This window comes from Echiichthys vipera (genome assembly GCF_963691815.1).
Source record: "Echiichthys vipera genome assembly, chromosome: 10".
Lineage (NCBI taxonomy): Eukaryota > Metazoa > Chordata > Actinopteri > Perciformes > Trachinidae > Echiichthys > Echiichthys vipera.
Window position 1 is genome coordinate 30,120,283 of NC_139835.1, and position 15,764 is coordinate 30,136,046.

General features: G+C 48.7%; 1 protein-coding gene across 1 annotated transcript in view; it reads left to right on the forward strand.

The window, feature by feature from the left end:
- Window positions 1-5,469: 5,469 nt before the first annotated feature.
- htr2aa (5-hydroxytryptamine (serotonin) receptor 2A-a) overlaps window positions 5,470-15,764 on the forward strand; it is a gene marked incomplete at both ends in the record, with an annotated part of 41,752 nt that continues 31,457 nt past the window's right edge. The window contains one exon of the mRNA XM_083921962.1: window positions 5,470-5,950. Coding sequence (XP_083778088.1) covers window positions 5,470-5,950 — 481 coding nt within the window. The remainder of the gene's footprint in view (window positions 5,951-15,764) is intronic.

Sequence of the window (15,764 nt, forward strand, 5' to 3'; positions counted from 1 at the left end):
ATTGTTGCCTGTCCTACAAGTGTGGTTGTTCGCTAATTTCTCACCACATATCAAACATACAGGTGAGCCACCATCATGTGAAAGGATATTAATGTGTCCACGAAACACTATTTTCCTTCGCTAATGTTTTTTTGGGGGGGTTTATCCAGCAGCAGGGCCGGTCACCAACTCCACATTAGCACCTGCAGGTAAACACGCTGGGCCATACACCGAGGATGTGACGCATATTTTAGTTTCACCTAATATTTCACTCCAAGATCAAATGTTTTCCTTTGTCCACTGTGCAAAAAAAACCACGTTATTTACACGCTGTTTATATAATTTTTTGGGAAAGCTACAGGGAGCCGCTGATAAGGGGCTGAAGAGCAGCATGCGGCCCAAGAGCTGTGGGTTGCAGAGCCCTGTGTGAGTCAGACCTGGAATCAGGAGCTGCAGGGTGAACTCCCTTTAATGATTTCATTCATTCATTCATTCATCTTCAACCGCTTATCCCGGGGTCGGGGTCGCGGGGGGTGCTGGAGCCGATCCCAGCTGACATCGGGCGTGAGGCGGGGTCCACCCTGGACAGGACGCCAGTCTATCACAGGACACATAGAGACGTACAGAGACAGACAACCATTCACACCTACGGGTGATTTAGAGTCATCAATGAACCGAACACCTGCACGTCTTTGGACTGTGGGAGGAAACCGGAGAACCCGGAGAAAACCCACACAGACACGGGGAGAACACGCAAACGCCACACAGAAGGGCCCCAGCCGGGATGCGAATGATTGATTCAGGTATTTGCGTTCTCTCGTACAGCTCCGCGGGAGGTAATGTTAGGATATGTTGCGGTTTGCGGTGCATGTGTGGAGACAACTCAGAAGACAGAGAGAGAGAAAGAGACGCAGATAGAGAGAGAGAGAGAGAGAAGGAGATTCAGTAAACGACGGAGAGCGTAAGAGACACTCTGAGACCCGGCGAGTGAACGGGGGAGACAGTAATTACCCCTGTGACTGAGCATGAGAGAGACTCAGTCTGACAAATCACTCAGCCTGAGTCACACTTTTATTTATTTAACGTCACAGAGGGAGAACATACATATACGCACTAAACTGAATTTAAAAAAGCAATAATACACGGTTTCAGGATTCATGTCAGGAAGATGAAGAAGGGAAGCGTTCGTCCTCGGCTCCTCGTGTAAAGCAGTTTTTATGGAGACAGAGAAAGTTGCACCTGATATCTTTATTGTCAGTCGAGTACAATTACATGGTGAAATTGTTTTGGAAATAACATTTTACTTGAGTATAAGTATGACTGTGTACTGTGTTTCAGGATTAAGTTAATGCTGTTCCCGTACAGCGTACTCATCCAGAGCGCCGTGTCCGAAGAGGGCGCCGTGGACATCTACGACCCCGTCTGGGAAATGACCTGCAGCTCCACCATCAGGTACATGACATCCTCTGATCACGCTCTCTGCACACACACACACACACACACACACACACACACACACACACAGGCTCATTTGTGACAGTGTTGTCTCAACAGGGATGATTTTCCAATGGCAGGGGACGGACGCCCTCACATTACCCCATTATAGCCTCTTCTGCGGTTCTACATTAGACTCACGTTGCGTCCCATTTACCTCAGGGGTCGAAGCTGAATGACGGAATGACGTCACACCCGAGTAATCATCGTTTCAGTCGCAATGTCGGAAAGAAGTAGCCAACGGACAAAAGCGAAAGAGGAAACAAGATGGCTACATATACGAAAGTTACTCTCACGCTTGTCTTGTCCGAAAATTAACAACTTCTGGACAAATGTGCGGCTCTTCTGCGACCTGCACGGTGGATGAAGAGGAAACACTACGCCACAGAAGGTAACTTAGGATTGTTACAGGAGCTTCTTCTTACTGTTTGCAGCCGGAGCAGCCATCTTTACATGTCAACTCAGGGGTTGTGTGGATCGACGCTGTTCCAGTTGAAAGTTCCGACTCGGCGATCGTAAATCCCGACTTTCGGAGTAGAACTGGAACGCACCATTAATGCAAGAAGCGACGCACAAGCAAGTGTTCTCTTATATTTGTGCGTATTATGGCGTAAACATAGTGTTTTTCAGTTGTTCCCAATGAGGAGAGAGCGCATGCGGCCGCAGAGAGAAAGGTCTTTCTTCCGAGCGCCTATTTTGTGCTGCTGCTCCGAGTGTTTCTAGATGAAAATCTCTGGAGTATACCTTTATATCTGTTATTTTTTCCACGATCAGTGCCGAATTCCACGGCTAATAAGCCTATGTAGACCCTAACACTACCCTCTAACCATGACCCTAACCCTGACCCTAATCGTAACAAAATGCTGAACTAAGTCAACGAAGGCTTATGCCACAGTGGAACATTTCTTCCCCCCAAACAAGGGTCCAATGTGAGGACCTGGGGAACATAAGGAAGGCCCCAAAATCTCTTAACCTTTCAGAAAAGCGTTGACGTCGTCACGGGCGCTCCTGTTCAGGAAACTGGGATCGGCTCCAGCCCCGCGCGACCCCGACAGGGACAAGAGGCAGAAGATGAATGAATGAATGAATCACTGACAGTATTGATTCACCAAAATCCTCATTGTGGGTTAAGAGTTAATCATTAACACCTTTTGTCGTATCGTTGGTTTCTGGGATTCACCGTTGTTTTCTTATTTTTGCTCTTCTCATATAAGATAAAATGAAACCAGTGGTGTCCTACTGTATGAGCCCGATGAGTCAGAGCAGCTGTCAGCCTGTGACACGCCCTCCTGTACCCACAACAGCACAACCCTCCGTCTAAGTGCAACTCCAACCACTGCATCCATTGTGGAGTGGGTGAAGTTATATCCCTAATGTAATTTCAGCTACTTTATTCCAAAAGAATTGCATCGCTCACGGAGCAGCTGCTCACGGAGCCGACCGGAAGGCTGCCAAATAACACTCATAAACAACTGTCCTGCCAGAAATCCCTCTGCTCTTTACTCACTGCACCGCACTTGCTGCCATAATGACGTGCCTGCACCGCGCAGTCTAACCCACGGTAAAGACCTGCCGCGTTTATCATGGACACTGTCACGTCCTCCTTACTTGCTCTCTGTACTGCTGACACCACGGAGAATGAAAGTAGGGACACAATCATTCCTGGCAATGACTTATCCAAGATTGTGCACCTCTTCGGCTTTATGAATGTGGGCACAGTGGCGCCCGCGGCAGTCTATACATACATACGGGACATTGCAGTGTTGTTGCAGTGTTGGTAGGGAACTGTATACGTTTAAAATAACAGTTTTGATACTCAGCTAATGTCAACTATTACTCAGTACGAGCTTTCAAGCTGTGTAACATCAGTGTGTTTTGAAAATGCGGTGATAATTAGCTAGCTAGCTAACACAGGGGTCATCCCTCTGCTTATTTGGAGGTTACGGTTATGGTCAGGGTTAGGGGGTAGTGTTAGGGACTACATAGACATATTATAAATAACAGACCAGGGAACATCAGACCCTGTTTTCAGAAAAGGGTCGGATGTTCCCCGGTCACGTAGAAAGCCATTAAAACGCGCGCCCAAATAGCTGCGGTTCTAACTGTCAGTCAAACTCCTCTAATCCTTGTTTTGATGCTGTGATTTTCTGGAGGGGACGGGTTCAAACAGGCTCAAACAGACTCCGGTCTCCTGGAGGCTACTGGGCTGGGTCTGACCAACCTGGCAACCCGACTGCTGGACTTATTTTTTGTTGTTGCGACTACAATCTTAGGACACTAGATGGCGGTGTTCTGCTGATTCTCCATATTCAACCTTTAATATATTGATGTAAAAGCATCCAACAACACTGCATTCACTCAGTATTGACGGACTAGTAATAGACATTTTTGTTGCATGTGTCCTGCAACAGCACAATCATGAGGCAGTTGCTCCAGCAGTAGTGATTAGACACAAACATGCGGTGTCATTTTTTGTAAATCTGGTCAAAATGTGCATTCGATTTGGGTTGAACTGGACCGGAGAGACAGAGAGGGAGATACAGGAGAGGTTCAGAGAGTGCAGTGGACTTAAGGGGTGAGGTGGAGACACAGAACAGAGAGAACAGGACTTAATTCAGCTAAAAAGAAGAGAGAAAGGATGCAATGAATGTGAGAGAACGAGAGACGCTTAAGACGGAGAGAGAGCCAATACGGTACGAGGGAGAGAGACCCTGGGTAAAGAGAGAGAGAGAGAGAGAGGAGTGAGAGAGCTGCAGAGAGAGAGAGAGAGAGAGAGAGAGGCTGAATGTGAGGAGAGGAAAGCTGAGAATCATTCAGCTCCTGATCGTCACTGAAGACGACTCAACAACTCACTGAGTCAATGTGGAAATCCACATGGAGCCTCTTTACACAAGCAGCAGGAGACCCCCCTTTCTTTTTCCCTTTCCTTTAGGGAAGACGTGGAAATATCCCACGTGGTTTGGAGATCTGCGGAGCTGAAGGAAGCCGGGTCCGTGGAGAGTGACTGACATTTTCCACCGAGGGCTCGTGCCAGCAGGAAGCCGGCAAATTAAGAGAGTATTTAAAAGATCTCCGGAGGGCCGACATTGTTTATGGAGTCGTTTTTTACCACGAGTCGGGACTTTCTTATCGCCAAAGAGAGAAGAAAGTTGGCGTCCTTGTCAGATATCGTCACGTTCATCATCCATCTCTGACGCGCTCTCGCAGGTGCAGGGGTTAGTTGAGACGTAATGGCAGGGACACGCGTGTTAGTCACATCTGCGCAGGTACGTAGCGCGGGGTGAACCCACCTTCACGCAGGTGTACTTCTGCACACTCACACGCTCAGCTGTTTGCTTCCTGAGAATCAAAGACTTTGTGTGTTTGAAAAGGAAACACACTTGGGGAGAGAGGAAATTCAGATTTGCGAGACTCCCCGACGGGCCTCATGTTTTTATCATGAGTGCGGACTTCAAGGAGGAGAAACCTGCAACTGTGAGCCCGTCGCTCCAACTTCAAATGGATTCTATAAATCAGAAGATGAGAAGAGTTGGACTGGGCTGGAAAGAGTGACTGAAAGCATGTGAGGTGCGGAGTATTTCCCAGGGGGAGCGCTTCTTTCTGTTTGTTTTTCCGGGCGCGTATTTAACCGAGCCCCTTTTAATTTCACCCATCCGCCGTCGTCCTTGGAGATCGAACAGTTGCTCCTTTTTTCTGCTGCGCTGAATTCAGCAGCCTGCTATTTTTGTTTCCCCTCCGGTGCGGAGATCATCTGTTGATCCTTTCTGACAGTTTCCCCCCTGAGAGGACGGAGTAAATAACGGACGGCTCACCGACACAATTCATTACTGGAGTGATAAATGGTGCTGTATTTACGGCGTTCACCTGGGGAACGGAAACGGAGAGCGAGTAGATGATGATGAGACTTCCCCCTCTTCTGTCTCCGCTCTGACCCATTTTTCCAGGCAGCAGTCCTGAGGCGTCTCCGGCTGTGACGCACGTTACCGAGGCGACACCATGAACCCGCGTGGCGGCAATGTGTCACAGTTGATCTCCAACATGGTCAGAGCCGTCACCACTCTGGAGGCCAACACCTGGTCTCCACGTGGATTCGAGGAAAGCACCCTGCGGAGCAATAACGCGACATCGACAAACTCGGGGTGTCGCGTGAACGACGCGGCCCGTAGCGTCATTGACGTGCAGTTTGGGAACTGGTCTTACCGTGACGTCGGGGGAGTTTACGGCGGAGAGGAGGGCGGCGGGATTTACGGGCCTCCGTGTCCTTCGCAAGAGATGGCGGCGGAGAAGAACTGGGCGGCGCTGCTGATTTTACTCGTCATCGCCGTCACGGTCATGGGCAACATCCTGGTGATCCTGGCGGTGTCTCTGGAGAAGAAGCTGCAGAACGCCACTAACTATTTTTTGATGTCACTGGCGGTCGCTGACATGCTCCTAGGCATCCTGGTCATGCCGGTCTCCATGGTGACCATTCTCTACGGTAAGCATTGAGTGACGCTGATATCGGGCTTTATTAGGTTGACATTTGGTGTGCTGCTGACTCGAGTTGAATTGTTAGCTGAGGAAACAAACGGCACCTGCCTGCATGTTTGAGGCGCCACTCTCTGCAGAAGAGAGCGATCATGACAGCAGGAAGATCAGAGAAAGCCTTTAGCTCAGGTGTTTGAACTGCGGCCACACAACCTCAGGACCTGCATGACTCTGCGGGCAGGTGGAGGTGACTGTGACGTGTTGACGTGAGTGCTGCTTCAGTGCACAGAGACACCGGTGATGTACCCGGACGGATGAAAGGGGGCCACGGGACGATGCGCATCAAAAATATCTGCATGTGAAATGAAATGAAAGAAGAAGAAGCGGTCATGGCACGAGAAGATCTGCAGATTAAAGTTCACACTCCACAGCTTGCTGTCTCGTAATCATGACTCTTGTAACTGTTTTCACACTACACGACTGACTGTTGAAAGGGGGGGGGTCACACACACACACACACACACACACACACACACCACAAGATCTGACAACAGGAGGAATCCCCCATCAGTCTGTCTGGTTTGTCGCTTTCAGTTGTTGAAGCCTGATTTGCAGAAATAAAACCAAGGAGAAACATTGGAGAAGGTTAGGGGCTGTTGTCATTTGCTCGTGTTTGCACAAATCTTTACTATTTACATAAAGTTCAAAATCACACCCTCACGTACAACTGAGTATAGTGCGTTCAAACAGCATAGTATGTAGAGTGTGTGTGGTGTGAAATGCCTGGATGTCTGCTACACATAAGCCCTACTCAGACGGGACTAGTTTAATGAGGGTCAAAGAGTCTAACCTCAGGACGCAGGGGCATGCACAGGGGGGTGCACCCCCTCATGGCCCAATTGTTGAAAGGCGTGTGTTTAAGTGCCATCTAGGAGCTACAACGTGCGTTAAAGTGCCCTCTAGGAGCTGAAGCGCGCGTTAAAGTGCCCTCTAGGAGCTAAAACGTGTGCTAAAGTGCCCTCTAGGAGCTAAAACGTGCGTTAAAGTGCCCTCAAGGAGCTAAAACGCGCGTTAAAGTGTCCTCTAGGAGCTAAAATGTGTGCTAAAGTGCCCTCTAGGAGCTAAAATGCACATTAAAGTGTCCTCTAGGAGCTAAAACGTGTGCTAAAGTGCCCTCTAGGAGCTAAAATGCACATTAAAGTGTCCTCTAGGAGCTAAAACGTGTGCTAAAGTGCCCTCTAGGAGCTAAAACGCGCGTTAAAGTGCCCTCTAGGAGCTAAAACGCTCGTTTAAGTGTTCTCTAGGAGCTAAAACGTGTGCAAAAGTGCCCTCTAGGAGCCAAAACGTGTGCAAAAGTGTCCTCTAGGAGCTAAAACGCACATTAAAGTGCCCTCCAGGAGCTGAAGCGTGCGTTAAAGTGCCCTCTTCAGTGGCGAGGATGCACTACAGGTGCCCTTTTTTTCCTTTTCACCCCTGCCCCTCAAAAAGTCTGTGCACGCCACTGTCAAGATGTTAAGTAATCTCTGTATTCACCCAGAGGAGGGAGGGGTCCCTGTCCCCATGTGCGTGCTACGTAGCTTCCTAATATCACAAAATGAACTAAACAAGAAACTAAAGGACAGAACGGATGATCTTAAAAAGTGCGTCTTCACGCTCAGAAACATGCGGAAACCCTGTATTTACAGGATGTGACAGAATATAAACACGTCTTTTACAGAGAGTCGTATTCAGACGGGATCAGTTTGACCTGAGGGACTTTTTACTGACATTCTCCAGAATAATTACTGGCGTGGAGCATTCAGACGGGACTGAAACCTCTAGGAACATGACCTCAACCCACGTCCCCACATTCAACTAGTCCCGTCTGAATACGGCTTTAGACTGTATAACAGAGATGGACGTAGCTACTGTGACGTCACCTGTTGTTTTGTTGACTTGCATTGATTCTTTTTTCAAACCCGACAGGACCATATTTGGGGTCCTGGGTAGGAGCGCTAAGCAGCGTCTCACTTTGCTCCGGTGTTGTTTCGGTGATGCTGTGCTAAGCTAATGCTAAATAGGGAAACTGCAGGTTTTTCAGCTGGTGGACGATAACTGGCGGATGAGCTGCGAGCTGCGGTCGCTGGAATCGTTCACCACAGTGACACAGAGCCGGCTGAACGTCCTCAGTCACAAGCTGGCAACCGAACGCTGATCGAGACATTTTCACTCCACCACGATGTTCCAGTGAAGAGTGAAACACACTGTGAGAAGTTCAAAGTCCAGAGACTTTAAAGTCGTACTCCAGAACATTTTCATCTCGTTAATTGTCTGTTCAGTTCACAGAGTGAGTTAAAACAATGGTGATTGATCATGTGACTAATGAAAGCACTCGTTGCCTCTTTGCTGAGTGTTCACATCTGTGTGTCTGTGGAGACGTTCCTGCTCTAAATGGAAAAACGCCGCCATGTTGGTGACGCTGCTGACAGCCGTTGGTCTGTCGCTGGAGCTCGTCACTAACGGTTATGCTGCATTCACTTGTAATCCGAAATCTGGAATTCCCAACTTCTGAGTCAGGCTTGTAGTAAGGGCAGAAGGTTAATAGGAACGTGTGTGTGTGTGTGTGTGTGTGTGTGGATTTAAGAGGGGAACATATAGACGACAGAGCAGAGAGGTGAATGTGTGTCAATAAAGTTTACAAAAGAGCAAAAAAAACAGTCAACACACACGGTGACCATGAACGTGAGAAGATGGAGGCTCTCCTGCAGTTACATCTTACAGCCACAGAGGCCGCTAGAAACAACGACTCTCAGATCTGAGAACAACTTCAACACAGACACCTCTCAAAAACCAGCTCATGGCTATTTTAACGTCCACAGTGGCGTGTATATGTATCGGCAAACCTCCACCCTGTCGCGACCTGTCAATCACGAGGAAGGTTGTCTGGAGAACATGAACGTGTGTAGTAGCGGTTCATCTAAATAGTTGATTCAGTCTGAACAAAGTGGTGCTGCTGACAAACACACTTAACATTCCCATCCTTGAAACCCTTCGACTGAAGCCAGGCTTTGAATTTACAGTCAGGAGCTCTGACACGAGGACCTGCAGCTCTGCTCTGTATCTGAACACTCCTGTTACTCCGCTGCTGGCCCTCGTTTTCTCTGTTTATCTGTCTGAAACACACACACACACACACACACACCTTCCACCGTCCTTCAACTCTTGCCCATTTCAAACCGATCCTCGCCCTGCCGAGCGTCCCTCTGCGTCTCTGGAAATGTCACGAGCCGCTGCTCACACGAGGAGCTTTAAGCCCTGAGAAGCAAATTCATTAGTAAGAGAAGGAGCTGCGGTAAATTAGTCAGAGGGGAAGAGCGCCTCCAGGAGAACGACCTCCGCTGCTTATTACTCGCCTCTCCTGCTCTTTTATGAGAAGACAAAAGGAGTTATTAGCCACGACGACAGCAAACACAAACACTTATTTTCTCATGTTGCCAAGCGGCCGCGGTGCTTCACATTCATTCACTGCGGGCGCCCTCCCACTGTGCCTCCGTCCCGTGCCCCGTGCTTTAGGGTCCTTGTCCCCCCCTCCAGGCCCTTTTGGACTCACACTACCTGGGCCTCGGAGAATGCTTCTTGCTGCCTATACGTCATCACGCCGTAACACGTCACACGCATTGATGACGTCATGGCGATGCGTGGCTTTGTTTCCAGATCTTTCCGTAGACCTCAGAGTTTTTGTGCGTCTTGTCGACTGTTTTTGAATCTTTTCATCGACCAAATCTGCAGTAAACACTCCACCTCCGCATCACACCAACGTGAACCTTTCGCCGCCATTGTTTGAAATGTCTGCGCATGGTCCCTCCTTCTTTTTTCTACGTCCCAACAGTCGCACAGGAAATGACCTCAGAACCGCCGTAGGCCTCGTGCTCGTACACACGCGCACGCTCGTGCTCGTACACGTGCAAACGTGCTTTACTAAAGCCCACCTCTCCCAAACGGGCCGTGGACGGCAAGCGTGCCGCTCCTAGACGTGGTACGGTTGCACTCACACTGGTCAAAGGAACTAGACTTTACCCGTAAAACCCTGTTTGGGCACGGTACGGTTGGACAGTGTGAGTGCGCCCTAAGTCAAGAGGGCAAACAGCGTTGTTTCAGGTCGAGGGAGGATCACAGGTGTTATAATAATGATAATAAGACTCAACCACGTCTCCGTTCTGTTCAAATGTTCCCGTGACAGAATTCCTTGATCCTGAAATCGAACGTCTTTGGTGAGGAAACAAAAAAAAGTCCTGTGAGTCACGGAGAAGATGATTCACGGGGGGGGGGAGATCCAGAGCTGAGGTGACGTGGTTACGGGTGAGGTCACGGATTAGTTTGCAGTTTGAAGACGGGATCATTAACAGGGCGCTCGAGCATGAAATAACAGCTGAGCTCACAGGTGGCCGTTTTAGGCACAACTTCGTATATTAGGCGATGCGTGACATTATAATATGACGGGGATAAAAAAAGGTTAAAGTGGGATCATCCCTCTGTTCGCAGTGTCTGGATATAAACTACAGTAAGGGCTCTGCGGTTCAAACAGCAACAGAACGAAGGGACACGGGAGCTGAAAGAGGCTGTTTCTGCTCAGCCACTGCGGAGATGTTAATATCTTACCCATAAAACCGCTTTAAAAGGTCTCTTTAATATTTCATATTAAGAGGATATTGAGCTGGTTAAGACGACTGGAGATGCAGCACTAAAAGAACAAGCAGGTGGTTGAAGCTAGCGTCGGCCTCTGACCCGCTGCAGTTTCTGTCCACGTCTCTAAGATTAAAGGTTAAATATGTAGAATCTTTATTAAAAGCTATATTTTAAAGAAAAATACACCCACGGGGCGTTTTACAGGGCACAGAATGAAAGTATTGCTTTTACATAAAAACTATATATTAATATATTTAATATTTAAAACATTTTTCCAGGTTTTACACTGACTTCCTGTCCCGTTGTTTCCATGGTAGCAGCCAATAGCGTTGGGCGTTGCTGGTTGCCAGGGTTGTCTGTTGTTGGGTGCAGCTACTGTAGGCTGGCACTGGGTGAAATGGAGTTAGCTAATCGTGCAGCTGCTTGGGAGCCTCAGTGAAGGGGTCGTTCTTTGTCCCAGCAGCTGAGTGAGCGGAGACGGGCAACAACCAGAGTCACTATAGGCCGAGCATTCACTCCATGGACTGAGAGAAAGGAGAGGAACGCCATTCAAACGCACGCCCACATGGCTACGCTTCTCCTGGATCAGATCTCAGGGGCAGCAGCTTTAGCAGGGGACCCCAAACTTCCCTTTCCCGGGCCACATTAACCAGCTCTAACTGGGGGATCCTGAGGCGTTCCCAGGCCAGTGTGGAGATCTAATCTCTCCACCTGGTCCTGGGTCTTCCCCGAGGCCTCCTCCCAGCTGGACGTGCCTGGAACACCTCCCTAGGGAGGCGCCCAGGGTTCATCCTTACCAGATGATCCTGAACCACCTCAACTGGCTCCTTTCAACGCAAAGGAGCAGCGGCTCTACTCCGAGTTCCTCACGGATGCTGAACTTCTCCCCCTCTCTCTAAGGGAGACTCCAGACCCCCTCCTGAGGAAACACATTTCACACGCTTGGACCTGGACCTGGTTCTTTGGGTCCTGACCCAGCTTTCACGACCACAGGTGAGGGTAGGAACCAGGACTGAGGGTAGATCCAGAGCTTTGCCTTCCTCAGCTCTCTTTTGGTCACAACGGTGCAGTAGAGCGACTGCAGCTCCGCCCCCGCTGCTCCGATTCTCTGGCCAAACTCACGCTCCATCGTCCCCTCACTCGTGAACAAGATCCCGAGGTACTTGAACTCCTTAACTTGGGGTCAGGACTCATTCCCTACCTGGAGTAACAATCCACCGGTGTCCTGCTGAGAGCCACAGCCTCAGATTTAGAGGTGCTGATCCTCATCCCAGCCGCTTCACACTCGGCTGCGAACCGATCCAGTGAGCGCTGAATATCATAATGACGAACCATTAATTCTGTATTTTCATTTCCTTTAGCTGTGAGAAGACCTCGAGCTTCATGTTCCCCTCAGTATGACTTGTGATAACTTTAGTAATCCTCTGAGTTGTCGACCTTTTATCCTCCCAGAACGCGTCGTCTTCACATTATGACACCTTCTGTTGTCTGACTCGCTGTAATTTACTCGGTGAGGAAGTACAGTCATGAATCTGATCTGACGGAGCATATTGAGCATGTCGCTTAGCAGCTTAGCAGCCTTGTCAGGTGGCACACCAACGATTTAGAGGGATCCAAATCTAAAAATAAGCATTTCAAGTGTCTGGGGAGATCTGGGATTAGCCGAACCACCAAAGCCGTGTGGACAAAGAGCTCGATTCCCTGGTGAATACAGAGGGAAGGATCTTCCGTACCGTGGAGTTCTGGTTTGTCTCTCCCCGTCCTCGCCTTGTTTTTGTCGTGCACTCCCCCAGAGATGAGCTGTCAGAACAAACTCGACAGACTGATGCGCTTTCTCACCGTTACGCAATCCTGCCGACGCTCTTTCCACTGGTTTAAAGAGCCTGAACAACTCAGGGCTTCACTTGACTAGAATCTGCACCCGTGGAGAAATTTAAGAGCCACGTTCATGTTCCCCAAAGAGATCGATGGCACAGTCGTTCATTTTTAAGGTGACGGCACGCCTCAGTGTGTCAGACTGACTCAGGTCAGCACACAGCACATTTAGACTCTAAGCTCTGGTAGTTTATCACATTTGTTATTGGTGAACGTCAACATTTGTCAGTGGCAGAGCTGCTTCGGGAGGCAGGAAATAATCTCACTGAGTAAAAATGTACCGCAGTGTGAAACGTTTAGGAGGCACAGAAGTGACCGCGTCCTTCAGAGAGAAACTTTTAACTTTGGTTAATTGGTGGAGAACTTGAACTGGGAACTGGGAACTCATAACAAAAGAAAGTGTTTTATTCTTTTTCCTTATTTATTGTTTTGGAAGGTCGCTCAGCTGAAATACAAATCCTCTGAAACCCTCATGTGTGTTGGTTTAAAGTCATTCTTGATGCAATTTGCCTTGAAAGAATCATAGATTTAGAAATATGCCACAAAACTACCACAGAGCAGAGAGGGACATACGTCAGGACGGCTCATCAGAAAAGTAAGAGTCACTCGACCTCTGGTTCAGTAGGTGGCGCTCCACCAATGTATAGCTGGTCGACTTTTGGACAGAGTTACGACAGAAACAGCACACGTTTTGGGTCCTTAGAGGGCACTTTAGCACATGTTTTGGCTCCTTAGAGGGCACTTCAACACACGTTTTAGTTCCTAGAGGGAACTTCAGCACACGTTTTGGCTCCTAGAGGACACTTTAACACATGTTTTGGCTCCTAGAGGACACTTTTGCAGACGTTTTGGCTTCCAAAAAGGGGACTTTAGCACACGTTTTGGCTCCTAGAGGACACTTTAGCATGCATTTTGGTTCCTAGAGGGCACTTAAGCACTTGTTTTGGCTCCTTAGAGGGCACTTTAGCACGCATTTTGGTTCCTAGAGAGCTCTATAGCACATGTTTTGGCTCCTTAGAGGGCACTTTAGCACACATTTTGGCTCCTAGAGGGCACTTTAGCACGCATTTTGGCTCCTGGAGGGCACTTAAGCACATGTTTTGGCTCCTAGAGGGCACTTTAGCACACGTTTTGGCTCCTTAGTTTGCACTTTAGCACTCGTTTTGGCTTCCAAGAGGGCACTTTAGCATGCATTTTTGTTCCTAGAGGGCACTTAAGCACTCGTTTTGGCTCCCAGGGGGGCACTTTTGCACATGTTTTGGCTCCTAGAGGAAACTTTTGCACACGTTTTGGCACCTTAAAGGGCACTTAAGTACAAGGTTTGGCTTCTAGGGGGCATTTTAGCATGCGTTTTGGCTCCTAGAGGGCACTTAAGCACGTATTATGGTTCCTAGAGGGCACTTTAGCATGCATTTTGGTTCCTAGAGGGCACTTCAACACACGTTTTGATTCCTAGAGGGCACTTTAACACACGTTTTGGCTCCTAGAGGACACTTTGGCACACATTTTTGCTCCCAGGGCACATTTTAGCACGCATCTTTCAACAATTGGGCCATGAGGGGGGAAACCATATAATCCAATATTACTCTTGCTGTTTACATGCATGAATACTCTAGTTACTGAAGGAGTTCTCTGGGTCTGTAAACCGCGGTATGAAAACTCTGATTTTACCCGGGGTAAGGTGTTTACATGGGTATGGACAGAGCGTGCAGTGAGCTTCATTACTCAACTCCCGTAGGTGCGCTGGACATACATTTAAGTGGATGTGTTTGATGTGCACTTGGAGACTTCTTCACACACTTAAACAATTTGTTTTCAACCTCCGCTCTCTCCACTGTGGACGGGGCTTTTGTCCTTCAGTTGCTCGGTAATCAATGGCTCTCGCTGTAAAGCCTCTCAGCCTTTGGTTGCTTTGGTCACTAGAGGCAACGCTGAAAAAGAAAAGGGAACGTTGGGAACAGAGTATTCCAGTCTGAGCTCGGTGAAAGGCTGCAGAGTCCTCCGATTTGCCAGCTCTGATCTCTGTTCCTGTTTCAGTCCCACCTCTGCTCTTCAGAGACACACAAATAACTGTGTCATATTGATTTTTCTCAAGTTGGGAGCTCATTTTCTCCCTCCTCTTCGTCTCTCTGCGCTTTTGATGTCAGTCAGCCGGTGATTGTCTCCTCTCTTTCTTTCCTTTGAAGGCTCTAACCCTCATCTGTCCATCACTCCTGCCTACTTCTTCTCCTCACTGTCTCCCGTTTTGTTAACGTTCCTCTCAGAGGACGAACGACAGACAGAAGAAACAGAAACATTTACGCTTCAAAGCTCTCAGGTTGGGTTTTGTTCTGTGCGACCCACATCTCCCTTTAAGTATTGTGTTTGTGGACTTATTCAGAAGCAAATAGTCTCATATGAAGCCAAACAAAGGAAAGCTGGTTTTATTTATTCTCTCCATCACCTGTCAGTCCAAAGGCTGTGGCGTCTTGTGCACTTTTCTTTGTTTAGCCGCTGCTGTGGCCTGTGCTGCTCCTGCTGACGACCAGGAGTGTAATAGTATTCTGATTTATTGACATATTGATTATCCTTAACCTTAAGTATCATTTAGACTGGAGGTGGATCGCAACGGTCACGTTTAGGCGACAAAAAGGTCCTCCAGGTGAAAGGTGTTTTGGGACCCATCCTCCACCCAGAACCCTACGTGGATTTTATCGCTCTTATACCACGTCGCCTGATTGCCTTCTTAATTTCTACAGTAATAAATACAGTTTGTTACTGATCATATATTTGACCAAAACAGAAAGTAGGAAGGTAGGGAATGAGTCCTGACCCCAAGTGAAGGAGTTCAAGTACCTCAGGATCTTGTTCACGAGTGAGGGGACGATGGAGCGTGAGTTTGGCCGGAGAATCGGAGCAAAGGGGGCGGAGCTGCAGTCGCTCTACCGCACCGCTGTGACGAAAAGAGAGCTGAGGAAGGCAAAGCTCTGGATCCACCGCTCAGTCCTGGTTCCTACCCTCACCTGTGGTCATGAAAGCTGGGTCAGGACCCAAAGAATGAGGTCACGGGTACAAGCGGCTGAAATGTGTTTCCTCAGGAGGGGGTCTGGAGTCTCCCTTAGAGAGAGGGGGAGAAGTTCAGCATCCGTGAGGAACTCGGAGTAGAGCCGCTGCTCCTTTGCGTTGAAAGGAGCCAGTTGAGGTGGTTCAGGATCATCTGGTAAGGATGAACCCTGGGCGCCTCCCTAGGGAGGTGTTCCAGGCACGTCCAGCTGGGAGGAGGCCTCGGGGAAGACCCAGGACCA